The 14,616-nt window shown below is 44.8% G+C and overlaps 1 protein-coding gene across 1 annotated transcript in view; it reads left to right on the forward strand.

Moving 5' to 3' along the window:
- Positions 1 to 14,616, forward strand: part of dock1 (dedicator of cytokinesis 1) — a 459,680-nt gene that overhangs the window by 408,925 nt on the left and 36,139 nt on the right. The window contains exons 44-45 of the mRNA XM_083788125.1: positions 5,020 to 5,106; positions 9,742 to 9,918. Of these exons, the coding sequence (XP_083644251.1) occupies positions 5,020 to 5,106; positions 9,742 to 9,918 (264 nt within the window). The remainder of the gene's footprint in view (positions 1 to 5,019; positions 5,107 to 9,741; positions 9,919 to 14,616) is intronic.

Consider the following 14,616-nt stretch of genomic DNA (forward strand, 5'->3'; position numbering starts at 1 on the left):
AAGCTCACAACGTATCGCAATGCCTCATTGAATTTGCAATGGGCTCTAGCTAGCTTATAACTAAGGAACACATGGACAGATTTCCAAGCAGATTATTTTTCCGTGATCGATCGCGCAGTATAAACAATCCGGTGTGCAAACGTAGTGAAGATGAATGTTCTGTGACTACTGAAAAGATAGGCAAATGTTGGGGGGTGGGGGGGGGGGGGGGGGGGAAGCCGGGCGAGGGGAGGACAGGGGGCGAGGGAGGGCTGGCAGTCAAAGTCAACAAGTTAATGCATGAGAACTGCAGGGTTTTCAGTAATACAGTACCTCGTTTCTAGTGGTGAATCATTGCCGCTAGGTTCAGCACCATGGATAGCTCAGGTCAGGATGTGTTCAGAACAGAACCATGGATAGCTCAGGTCAGGATGTGTTCAGAACAGAACCATGGATAGCTCAGGTCAGGATGTGTTCAGAACCATGGATAGCTCAGGTCAGGATGTGTTCAGAACCATGGATAGCTCAGGCTGTGTTCAGGACCATGGATAGCTCAGGCTGTGTTCAGGACCATGGATAGCTCAGGTCAGGCTGTCTATTACAGTGACTATAGACCGATTCCGTAGCTGGTCTCATGGTCGCAGCCTACGTATTTCCTGTAGGCGGACTCGACGTAGCTGCGGGGATAAAACCCTCACCAGGCGCACCTCTTCCACTACAGTGAACGGCAGAGTGACTGATGTTAGTTTGCCTCAAACTTTACTCCTTTACCTGCTTTTTTACTAACACTAACATTACAAAGATGCCCAGAACATCGAGATGAACCTGTGTAGTTTATGGCTGCTCCAACAGTAGTGGCAACATAAAAAATAAAATAAAACGGAATGTCTAATATCCACCGCGGTGGCTGAGACCAGAGCCATTGAGTAATGGTTGAGACGAAGCAGTGAAAGATACATAACGCCAGTGTACTTTATACCTCATACTTTAAATGCTTAGTATGAGGTATAAAATACAGCAGCCTTGTGTTCATAAAACAGAAAGATTTGGTATTGGGTAAGACTGGCGATATGTATCTTTCCCTGCTTCGTCTCAACCATTACTCAATGGCTCTGGTAAAGGAGTAAAGTTTGAGGCAAACGAACATCAGTCACTCTGCCGTTCACTGTAGTGGAAGAGGTGCGCCTGGTGAGGGTTTTATCCCCGCAGCTACGTCGAGTCCGCCTACAGGAAATACGTAGGCTGCGACCATGAGACCAGCTACGGAATCGGTCTATAGAAAGAAGCGCCCCGCGGGGAGTTTTTGGCCCCATCCTACGTGAAGGCCCCTCCCATTGACCATATAGCAGATCCTTTTATATAATTGTTTTCAAATGATTGTAAAGAAAAGGAAAGGTTGTTGGAACATTATTTCGGGGACATTTCCGTTTACTGTTTCTTTACAAAATAAAATAGGTTTACGAAAAAAATAAGAAGAAAGGGATGTTTTCTTGGACATGGTTCTGGTTTCCAACGCAACGAGAGCTTGTGAATTTGCCTATTTGTGGAACAGCCAATGTATACAATAGAGTCTGAGTGTTCAACTCTAGAATGACCCGGTCACGTCCAATCAACCTTTGTCCCTCTCAACATGAGACTTAACGAGCTAAATCAGCCCTTTCTTTGCATTGAGAACGGAGGCACTTGTACTGAGCATGATTACTCTTCGGCACTCGCACACATCCACGCACGCACGCACGCACGCACACAAACAGTAAATGTACTTAGTTATTGTCTTTTTTTGGAACACGTTATTCCAACCAGTTCCTTTCCCCTCCATCAGGCTCCCCGGCTGGCCAGGGGGAGGCAGTTTAGAGACCAGGATTACTGCATGTTTTGTGAGGTTCACCTACCCTAGGGGACACGGGGAGAACATGCAAACTCCACACGGAAAGGCCCTTTCGCCAACCTCGGGAGTTACTTAGTTACTTTCCATGGAAGCTGTTACGTCTTCGTCTGAACAAAACCGAGCGTCACGCTGTGGCTAATTCACTGTATCTCTGCCTGGAGCCTGACCCTGTCTGTCTGTCTGTCTGCAAAGGATGGCACAGTAATTACACACAGACATGGTGACACTATGCTACTGTCCTCTGACTGACCCACTGTGATAGTTCCTACGTGTTGTAGTGTAGTGTGTACTCTGACACGCTGGCACGTTGAGAGAGAAAATGCCCGAACCCCGCACGCGCACACACATGCGCATGCACACCCACACGTTTGTATTTACTATTCTTGTGAGGTCAGAAATGTTGTCGGCCCAGGCCGTAGCGTAACGGTCTGGGCACCGGACTGGTGATCCAGTCGCAGTGTGCCGCGGGTTCGACTCCCGGACCCGACACGGCCTTTACTGCATGTCTTCCCCCATCTCTCTCCCGTTTCCTGCCAGCCTACTGTCTGTCCCTTAAAAAATCAATAAAAGGCGTAAGCCGCAAAAAAATATCTTAAAAAAAAAAAAAAAAAAAAAGAAATGTTGTGTAATGGCTATTTGTCATCATACGTGTTTATTTTTTATTTTTTACACAAACCCCCCAACCTCTAAATCTAACCCCTAAATGCTTGTGGAAGTGTTAAGTGCTTGTATTATTATTATTATTATTGATTGAATACCTATTAGACAGAAATGCAAAACAGCATAAAATCCAATATAATCAGTAGAGTAGAAAGGGGGGGAGGTGTAGGCAGTGGGAGAGATGAGTCTACCTCCCCCTTTCACCTCCTGACAGGTGGATTTTCAGGCGTGTTTTGAAAAGAAGCCAGTGATACACATTTCTTTGAAGGCATGGTGTCTCAGGGTATTCCACACTTCAGTGGCACGCAGTGCTGTTTCCTAACTGTAACATTGGCGCTGAAACCAAATCTTTAACCATGGAACGGACATTTGTCTTGTTGTTGGGTCCAGTAAAATGGTCGTTCTGCTGTACTTCTGGCCCTCATGCGTGTATTGCTTATAACACACACAGGGGTCTCTGGAACAACATATTTTCAGATTGGGATCGGAGGCCGAATACATATAATTCTGGGGGTCCTTGACATGAAATAGTTTGAGAACGACTGACATAGAAACATGGGATTATCTGAAAACGGTCATGATTTAGAAGACATTTGTAGAATCGAATTTAGGTCTAAATGGATTAAGATGCAGTGATGATTTGAGCAGTACAGTACAGTACAGTACAGTACAGTACAGTACAGTACAGTACAGTACAGTACAGTACAGTACAGTACAGTACAGTACAGTACAGTACAGTACAGTGTGGGGGAGTCCCTCTCATTGGAGCTGTTTTTCAGCCACAGCGTTAATGAGCTGCCAGCCGTCCGTCCAGTGAACGAGGGAGCGAGGGACTATTACTGGTCATCCACACACACACACAGAACAGAACAGAGACACCCCCCCTCCTATATCACCGCTTCCATGTGGAAACCTTGTATGTCCGAAAAGAATGCCCCTTTTTATCGTCACCATTTAAAAAACATTATAAAAACATTTTAAAATGGTGAAACTACACAATCGAGCTTTGTAGATCTGCTGTTTTTCACTACTGTTGTGCCACACGAGTACGGAAATAATAATAACGAAAATTCATAAGTTGTATAATATGGAGTAAATATGGAGTTACGATGTTTCTATGCCTGACAAGCGACATTACACTCCACCCCCCCCCCCCCCCCCCACTGGCCCGCCTGCCTCACTTTGATGTGCTCCTAATAGTGAATGGCCATCGCTTCACCTCTCCCCCCTCCCCCCCTCTCCCCCTCCTTTACGTCCCGAAGCTCATTAAAAGTCATGTGTGGAAGCAAGCTGATGGCGCTTTCTTTAGACAAGACTAAGATTGGTCTTTCTTTTTTCTTCCCATATTGCATACGTTTTGGTATAACGTTTTGGTATAACAAACAAGCAGATTTTTTAGGATAATAAAATACTTGGAATGCTCTCCCCAAACATATCCGACACTTCCTACCTTCAAATCTGCACTGAAAACCCACCTGTTCAGAATCGCATTTCCAAGCTGACGTGTTTTTAAACTTGTTATGCACCGTTTTATTGGTTTTACTCTTTCAACCCATTCTGGACGGGAACACCTTTTGGTGTTTTAACTAAGCATTATGTTATCCTTTAGCTATTGAAAAATAGCAGATCTACAAGCTTTCGACGTCAGGCCTAAATGGGTCAATTGTTTTTTTCTAATGAAGTTGTCCTTTTCCTGTTCCCCCCCCCCCCCCCTGGCCCCAACACATGTAAAGCGTCTTTGAGTGACATGAAAAGCACTATATAAGTCCCAGATATTATTATTATTATTGCTTATATAATCATAATAATAATAATTGGTCCTTAAATAAAGTAACTGCAGTGGGAGGTGTGACCACCCCACAGATTCTTGATCTGCTTCTTGAAAAGTTTAACAACATATAACACAGTGCCCAGTGTTTTAATTGGCAAGTATATATCTCTTCTTCAACTAAGATACGTTTTGTACAAAATAAATTAAATCAATGTGGACCGTATATGGCTATAACGGACAGGATGCAGGTTGTCATAGTAATTACATACAGGGTTTGATGAGGTCAGATCAACATATGGAATGTCAGAAGAGGAGGGACGGGGTGGGGAAGGATCAACTTAGTGTGTCAGAAAACTGTTGGGTTTTAGAAGACATTTTGTAAAATCGGCGTCAGTTCTTAATGAATTAAATGGAGCCGGCAGTTCTAGTTCCCACGCAGTGCCAACTTTCACACTGCAGGGTGACACAGCAACACTTCTGTGTCTCTGCAGCAACAGGTGTGAAATTGGATTTCTTTAATTATCTTTCTGTCGGGGCTGATTTCATCTTCATATTATTTAAGTTCCAGTCAAATATACCTGCTGGGATTATTTATTTATTTTCAGGATAACAGTCCCCAAATATATTTATTCTGTGATTGTTGTATTGACAAATACAAAACCTTGATAACTGTTCAGAATCAGATCTACAAGCTCACAACGCGTTTCTCTCTCTCTCTCAGAACATGTGGATTGAGAGGACCACCTACTCCACAGCCTACAAGCTGCCTGGCATCCTGCGCTGGTTCGAGGTCAAGTCGGTGTCCACGGTGAGTAGTTTATACATTCAATCCACAGTACTATTCTACATAGTGTTACTGCTCCTTAAGAAGGATGCCATGCAGGGGTGTGTGTGTGTGGGGGGGGGGGTTACGTAGCGGAGGCGATCGAAGTCATTTGTCCACTTAAGCGATGTAGACGTCGGTGCAGTGTCTCGGGGGTTGCCAGATCCTGGGCTAACTTCTGTGTACAGTGTACGTTCACCCTCCTTGCTCTGTGTGTGCCAGAGGGAAGGGGGGGGCACATTGATTTAGGGCACACACTGTTTAAAAGGGGGTGGATTCAACACACACACACACACACACACACACACACACACACACACACACAGCCACACAAAATAGCCAGATCTACAAGCTGTGTTGTGAGCTGCGTCATTGAGCACTTGGTGCTCGATGACGATGCTCGGTTCTCTATGAGCTTGTAGATCTGCTTTTTTTCTTTTTTTAATATATATTTTTATCCCACATTTTGTAACCCATTTTTCACCCTGTAGTAACTGAGATAGGTGGATTAATCCGATATGATTAATCAGCAATATGATATTCCAAAATCATAATAAAATGAATCGGGAATATTCAATGCTATCTCAGCGCATCATTAAAACGTCTCTTCTGTCGGACGTGAGTTGTTGAACCGCTTTAATAAATGAAATGTAATAGAATTCCCTTTGCATATGTCACCTTCAGATATACAGTGAATCATGAATCAAATAAACTGCTTCAACGAAGATTGATTGTATTATCAAAAGGGGTGTTTATTATATCAATTACTGGTTACAAATGATATGAAAACCACATAGCAAATGAGCGAGCACGTCATGAGATTGTTTCCATTTGGGCATGAGCCACAGAGAAACAATTAAATGCGTATTAACCCCTATGCGTCAATTATCTAATGTGCCTCTGCTATTGTTCAATACTTAAAAGTATAACATAATAACATAATTTAATAATAATTAAAACACCAAAAGGGGGTTCCCGCCCAGAATTGGATAAAACGGACCTAAAAGAGTCTTATACACGTCTTGAGGCGGTTTTATTTGAGAGGGATCCTTATATTAGCATCCTAAGTGTTCTAAAACACGTCAGGCGGCACAGTGCTGTTTTAGGTCTGACACACAGAGTCAGAGAGAATGCCAAGCCGTGCGGGCTGACAGACGATGCCATGCGAGGAGGGGGGTGGGGGGGGGGGGGGGGGGGAGACAGAGGACAGAGAGCTATCAGTTCACACGCAGGAGTGGCTTATATAGCGTTATCAATCAGGGGCGCTCCACCGCTGGACTTTAACCCATTTCCACCTGAGATCAGATTAAAAAAATGTCTTCTACATTCTGACAGTTTTCTGAAAAAGCTATGTTTCTATGTCAGTCGTTCTTAGATTTTTGTAAAATAGCAGACCTATAAGCTGGGGGGGGGGGGGGGGGGGGCTCTCTATCCTGATTGGATGAAGGCTGGGCCACCTAGCCAAATACGAAAACTGCAGTTTTTTTGACCCCCCCAGGGGTTAACTGGGGACAGGGAGGAACTCCTTATATGGTCAGCATCACTCAGGTCAGTAGACAAAAAAAACAAAAAAACAAAAAAAGAAGTGATATTTGAATGAAGTGAAATCACTGAATATACCTTTAAGCATTATGTTATACTTTAGCTATTGAAAAATAGCAGATCTACAAGCTCATAGCGTGGCACCGCTGCTATGAGCTGCTGGGGGGGGGGGGGGCAAACACAACACATGTTGAGATGGCAAAATACAGATAATAATTCTAGGCGTCCTTAACATGAAATAGTTTGAGAACTTTTAGGATTTAGAAGACTTTTTATTTTTTTGAATCGTCCTCAGGTCTAAATGGGTTAATGTGCCGCCGTGTTGTCCAAAAAACAAACTACTTAGCATAATTAGCCGCGGACGAGCAACGGCACAATCAATTATGCCTTTTGTCGCTTTGATTAGTCCCTTTCATGTCAACCGCTACTGAATAGCCTGTGAAAAGGGCACTTCTCTCTCTCTCTCTCTCTCTCTCTCTCTCTGTCTTCCCCTCTCCTTTCCTCCCGAGGTTTCTCCATGGAGCATCCAGTCCGCTCCACTCTGTAACTCTAAGCGTGTACAAATGGTTACACGCTAAAAAAAAGAAAAAAGAAAACTGAGGATTTTTAACGTGTAGATTAGGGTCCTAGAGATATATATTTTTAAAGGGTATCAAATGGAGGTGTGTGACCTTATTCATCAAAATGGAGAACATTGACATTACAAAGGTTGCCCCGTCTGCATCTCTCAGGTCTGATAGCTCTTTTCAGGGGGACATCTCTCTCTCTCTCTCTCCAGCCTCTCACTGCATGCTATCTTTCCCCATAGGCCTCCTCATGCAGCTGCATGTTATCTTTCCCCATAGGCCACCTCATGCAGCTGCATGTTATCTTTCCCCATAGGCCACCTCATGCAGCTGCATGTTATCTTCCCCCATAGGCCTCCTCATGCAGCCTCTGTGGGGCAGAGGACCTGAGAACAGATTCTACAACATTCTATACAGTGTTCCCTTATTGTGGTGTTGCTACTTTTATACTACTTTTATATAAAAATAAAGTAGTACTTCCTCCACCGGTGCCAGCCCAGCGCTGCAGGTTCTTATCGGTTCCTTTACCTTCAGCTCATTCAGGGCTTGGACTCGCTCTGAGGTGAGCATCACCAGATATCTTATTCATCCCTTTCTCCCCGTTCAACCCATCATATTCTGTTGACACGGCAATCGGCGGAGATTTCCCTATATGCCCGCCGCTCGCCATCCGTCTTCATCCGACAGCTGCGAGTGTGAGTTCACGTATACTGTATGGGCAGTATAGAATATGATTCATTGCTCAGCCTCTCCTCCGGGTGATAAATGTGTGCAGCTAAGGGGATCCAGCCCCGTCTTCTAATGGCGTAACCCCCAGTCATTAAGGAAAAATGATTGTGGGTCGTTCGGGGGATTGGAGGGGAAGGGAGGGGTGTGGGGGCGGGGTTTTCGGACGGGTCGGTACTGACACAGGTGAATAAACGGCCAAATGATTAACGATGACATCGTCGCTTCGTGTTGACACGGTGAGCCGAGAGAGCTCGACACGAGTAGCGGTACGCGCGCGCGCACACACACACACACACACACACACACACAGAGATTGTGTGTGTGTACCTTGAAGGTAGGCTTGTGAGTTATGACCGCCATTATGGAACTAACTGACCCTCTGACTTTGTGACTGACCACCGCTCAGCGCAGGGGAAGGTGGTGACAGTTACAGAGACTGGGTGACTGACCACCGCTTATCACATCGGGGGGGGGCTGAGGACAGTCACCGCTTATCACATCGGGGGGGGGGGGGGGGGGGGGAGGGGGGGCTGAGGACAGTCAGAGACTGGGGGAGGACAGTTTGGGAGAAGTAAAACACTTTAAAAAAAAAACCTGCTGTCCCTATTCGGGGGTTAAATGTTTGCGTAAATATATCGATCTAATATTGTTTGTTAGTCCATTGGGGCCAATAAGAGTGTCGGCTTCACCCAGCTGATGGCTGCTCAGACACTTATGATAAGCCCTCAGTGGAGAGTAGTTCTAGGTGCTGGAAGAGTCTTGCTCTGGGACAATAAGTTCACACTATGGTCCCGGGTGTGCACTAGTCTGGATCACTTGAGCAGATCTTGTGGTATAGTGTGAATGCTGCATACCGTTCCCAGGAGCGGATCACCTAACCGTTCCCGGGACAGCATGGAGGTATAGTCTCGGGACCGATTGTAGGGTACTCTGATACGGATCGATGCAATGGGAAAGCATCGGGTGCAGTTGACTGAAGGGTACTCTGATACGGATCGATGCGATGGGAAAGCATCGGGTGCAGTTGACTGAAGGGTACTCTGATACGGATCGATGCAATGGGAAAGCATCGGGTGCAGTTGACTGAAGGGTACTCTGATACGGATCGATGCGATGGGAAAGCATCGGGTGCAGTTGACTGAAGGGTACTCTGATACGGATCGATGCAATGGGAAAGCATCGGGTGCAGTTGACTGAAGGGTACTCTGATACGGATCGATGCAATGGGAAAGCATCGGGTGCAGTTGACTGAAGGGTACTCTGATACGGATCGATGCAATGGGAAAGCATCGGGTGCAGTTGACTGAAGGGTACTCCGGAATAATCAAGGCCTTTGGAAAGCATGGCCTGCGGGGACCAGGCAATCGTGTTCAGGAACAGCTTGAATTAAATGGACTCTTGTCTCTTAATGATGATAATAATAATAGCTCAGTTTTATATAGTGCTTTTCTAAGTACCCAAGGCGCTTTACATAAAACACTAGGAACACACTTTAATTCAAGAAAACAAGAAAAACAAACCAAAGCAAGTAAAATATCAGTGCTAGGTTAAAAACATAAAAGGCTAAGCAAGGGATGGATGGGGCGGGGGACATCTTATCCAGAAAGTTATCTTGAAGAGGTGGGTTTTGAGTGAGGTTTTGAAGGAGAGGAGGAGGAGGAGGGAGGAGGAAGGCAACTCTGAGATGATTGGGGGGGAGTAGTGAATTCCACATCTTGGAAAATGTGTTTTAAAGTGTAGTTTGAATTATTTATTTTTGCGTTCGTGGTTCCATGGTCGTCAGGAGGAGATCAGTCCCCTGGAGAACGCCATGGAGACCATGCAGCTGACCACGGAGAAGATCAGCACCATCGTCCAGAGGCACCTGAACGACCCCAACCTGCCCATCAACCCTCTGTCCATGCTGCTCAACGGCATCGTGGACCCCGCCGTCATGGGCGGCTTCGCCAACTACGAGAAGGTGAGTGACCTGAGCTCCATGAAGGAATGAGTTTATTTCGACTTTTTGATATCAAATACATTAAAACAAAACTGAAACAAAAAGAAAATACTCCAACAATGTCCGAAAAGGAGTAGGGTGAAGTATAAAACTTATTAAACCCCTACCCTCCTTTTGCTTTTACCCATATAACTTAAAAATATACATGTATAAACACACATATATTTACAACAACCCAATTTATCGTTGCTTAAAGGAAGACATGAAAATAGAGCAAATAAAAACAATCTCGGCAATAACAAAAATAAAATCAATACAACTGGTTAAACCGGTACTTTAACTAACAAAAAAACAGCATCCAAAGGCCCACAACGGGCTGGATTGCCGAGAGACAGCGAAATGCCTTCACGACGGACGACGTACGTCGCGACGTATATTTTTCCGTCGCAACGTATATTCGAGTACGTCCTGGCGTAAATATCAATTCGTCCCGGCAGAACGGACTCGTCGCGGCTATATCTACCCGTTTGCGACGTAATATGTTGGCTATTATTTTCCGTCGCGCCAGAACGGGACTCGTCGCAGCTATATCTACCCGTTGTGGCGTGAGCTGGACTCGTCGCGGCAGAACGTGACTCGTCGCGACTATATCTACCCGTTTGCGACGTGCGCCTCGCCGGTCCGGTCTCCAGGCGAGCCTGCGTCCTTCATATATTTTTTTTTCTGCTCTCGTTGGACTTAACTTTAAAAGTCCAATGGAACACCTCTTTGTAACGGGTCGCTGTAGTATAGTGGTCTAATTCCTCGCCTCTCTATTCTTTTTTGCTGAGGACGCTGGTTCAATTCCCGCTCGCGGCAAACCAAAATTATTATATTTTAGACAGACAGACAGACAGACAGACTGCCTGTCTGCCTGCCTGCCTGCCTGTCTGCCTGCCTAATGTATTGTAAATAATGTATTCATTCCATACGGCTATTTTTTTTTAATATAAAAACTTTTGTCTTTCGCGCGATTCGAACCAGCGTCGTCAGCACCAAAACATTGAGAGGCGAGTGATTAAACCGCTGGACTACAGCGGCCATACGTTACAAAGAAGTGTTTCATTGGACTTATAAAGACAATAGCACCCAGCTGCAGTCTCGCAAGGGGAGGGACCGGAAGTGCTTTTATTTCCGGCTTCCACGTGCACAAGCGCACATACACGCACGCGAAATATAATGCAATATGTAATAATCAGCTCATACATTATAAAGACATTATTGCATTATGAAGTTTTATTACAGTATGAGTCGCCTATGTGGAGGTTCTTAATGTAACACATTATTACATTATAGAAAAATCTATTAAGTTATGTGCTCGTCTTTTAATTACATTATGAGCTGATTATTACATTATGAGGTCAGATGTAGAGTTGCTGGCCGCCTCAGCTCCATATATGGAGATCTAGGTGATGATCCAGTCTTTTCAATGTATGGCTATCCAGGGTTTGATGAGGTCAGTGTCAGGATCTTATATCATATGGAAACGGCCATATATGGCGGTGTGACGTGTCATGAGGCGTGACCATATATGGAGGCATGACACGAGGCGTGACATGACACACTTACTGACTGACTGACGGGAAATGCAGGTTTTCATAGTAAATTAAATGCATATGGTCGTGTGTCTGTGATCTATGGTCTGGACATGGTGTGTGTGGGACAGGGGTACGGGGTTATAGCAACTTATTACATTACTTAAATGCCTTGATATCATTATGTTATAATCGACCATATAGGCCTAGCCTATTATTGCATATCATTTTATTATTGTTAGATTTGCATTTCTTCAAATATGCACACTTATACCACCAACTAATAAGCTTTCAATTAAAATATTACCTACAACAAACTACTTCAAACTTTTCCAAACCGACCACGTAATTATGTTTAAGCACAGATGGTACTATATACACCCGGCATTTAAGCGCGCACCAGCAAGTGCGTGTCGTGCACGCGCATTATATTTCGCGTGCGTGTATGTGCGCTTGTGCACGTGGAAGCCGGAAATAAAAGCACTTCCGGTCCCTCCCCTTGCGAGACTGCAGCTGGGTGCTATTGTCTTTATAAGTCCAATGAAACACTTCTTTGTAACGTATGGCCGCTGTAGTCCAGCGGTTTAATCACTCGCCTCTCAATGTTTTGGTGCTGACGACGCTGGTTCGAATCGCGCGAAAGACAAAAGTTTTTATATTAAAAAAAAATAGCCGTATGGAATGAATACATTATTTACAATACATTAGGCAGGCAGACAGGCAGGCAGGCAGACAGGCAGTCAGTCTGTCTGTCTGTCTGTCTGTCTGTCTGTCTGTCTAAAATATAATAATTTTGGTTTGCCGCGAGCGGGAATTGAACCAGCGTCCTCAGCAAAAAAGAATAGAGAGGCGAGGAATTAGACCACTATACTACAGCGACCCGTTACAAAGAGGTGTTCCATTGGACTTTTAAAGTTAAGTCCAACGAGAGCAGAAAAAAAAATATATGAAGGACGCAGGCTCGCCTGGAGACCGGACCGGCGAGGCGCACGTCGCAAACGGGTAGATATAGTCGCGACGAGTCACGTTCTGCCGCGACGAGTCCAGCTCACGCCACAACGGGTAGATATAGCTGCGACGAGTCCCGTTCTGGCGCGACGGAAAATAATAGCCAACATATTACGTCGCAAACGGGTAGATATAGCCGCGACGAGTCCGTTCTGCCGGGACGAATTGATATTTACGCCAGGACGTACTCGAATATACGTTGCGACGGAAAAATATACGTCGCGACGTACGTCGTCCGTCGTGAAGGCATTTCGCTCCACCTGGGATTGCCACAAAGGTGCTAGGACAGACAGCCAGAGTTATGTTGACTCAATGCGTCAACACCGCCCCTCCTCGTCTAAATACCTCCTAAATATAATCATTTAATATGACCTCCTAAAGTGGTTTATGTTAGGGCTGAGTTGCACCTCCTTACTCAGTCCGTTCCACAGTTGAACTCCACATACTCTTCGATTTTAACTTAAAACAGTGTACTTTGAAATTAAGTTCTCGTCTTAAATTATAACTCCCCTCTCTATCACTGAACATTTTTTGTAGATTACCTTGTAAAAGATTTGTCCTTGCTCTAAACATAATTAGTGCAGTCTTGTATTCAACAAGGTCCATTAACTTCATGATATGTGATTGTAAAAATAGTGTATTAGTGTGATCCAGATATCCTGCCTTGTTAACTATTCTGATTGCTTTTTTTTGCAGGATGCATAGTGGTTTTAGATTACTTTTATAGGTGTTAATGCTTAAAACATCAAAAGGGGGTCCCGCCCCAAAATGGGTTAAACAGGACGGGACGGGAACCCCTTGTTTATCATGAAAATGTGGCGCAAATCTTTGAATAATATATTCTTTCAGAGCGAACGTTTTTAACTCAAATATTTGCTTCTTCCAACAACCCTGGAACGACATACTGTATATGTGCACGTGCAGAAAGTGTGTTCATACATGACACTGATTGTAGATCAGAGTAGAATATTTAATGAGATTCCGTTCTACTTTGACTTCTATTCACGAGTTGCCCGAGTTAATTAATTGTAGAACACTTTCCCTGCGATTCGCGAATTGCCCGAGTTATGTTTTCATTATTTAATCCACGTTTTTAATCAGATACGGGCAATCCACCAGACAGAATGGTATATGAGACGCGTTTTGATGTCATCGCCAAAACATCCGTTGCGCCGGCGTGCAAAGGGTTCTGGGAAATGGAGTCCCATTGTTTACAATGGAGAGTCTGCCGGAGGAACAAGCCGTACTTTCATACAATATACAACAAGCGAATACACCGCTTTAAAAGTGGGTTTTCATGACAAGCAACTCAGTGGTCGGTGCAGTGGCTGTTCAAAGGGAACTTTAATCATATAGGCTGCAGACGGCCGTAAATTGTCGGCATTAAAGCTGTTAAATTATAGAAAAGAATGGAACATTTTCACCTTTCATTGGGAACAGAAGATGCAAGGTCCACACATTACAGAGTACATATATCTGTTCCTATTCTCCGTTAAAAAAAATACACAAAAATTGTCTATAAGGCTTTTTCAGGCTATTTGAGTGCACGGACGGTGTTAAATCCGCCCACCTCAGCAAGTTCACAAAATGTCAAACACCTCCAGACAGGCCGATTTATGTTTTCGGCCCGCACGTTCGCCAGGTTCTCTCTCGTTCATGGCTCGCTGCGAAGCTTTCAAAGCAACCTCCTCCTCCTCTTCCTCCTGGAAACTTCATGCATATTCCATGAGCCCCGCGAGCTCCGAGCATGGCACCGTGCCAATCGGGGCCCGATAACAACATTTTTTTTCATCATCATCGTCACATTGTTTGCCTTGTAAATGTCATATAGGCCATTAAGGAAGCGGTGTTCATTTTGATGTGAACGTGCGGCGGGGCCCTTCCCCCCCCCCCTCGCTGAAAAGCCTCATACTGTACATGTATACCGTGTTTGTACTGCGTTGCGCCGATCCGGAAATACACGATTTACAAGTTCACAACGCGTCGCATCCGCCACGTGCTGTGAGCTTGTGAATCAGCTACGTCCGCCCGCGCAACGAAGTTATAAATCTGGCTTTATCCCATTCTGGGCGGGAAGCCCTTTTGGTGTTTTAACGAAGCATTATGTTATACTTTAGCTATTGAAAAATAGCAGATC

This window comes from Protomyctophum parallelum, assembly GCF_964188405.1.
Source record: "Protomyctophum parallelum genome assembly, chromosome: 17".
Taxonomy (NCBI): Eukaryota; Metazoa; Chordata; class Actinopteri; order Myctophiformes; family Myctophidae; genus Protomyctophum; species Protomyctophum parallelum.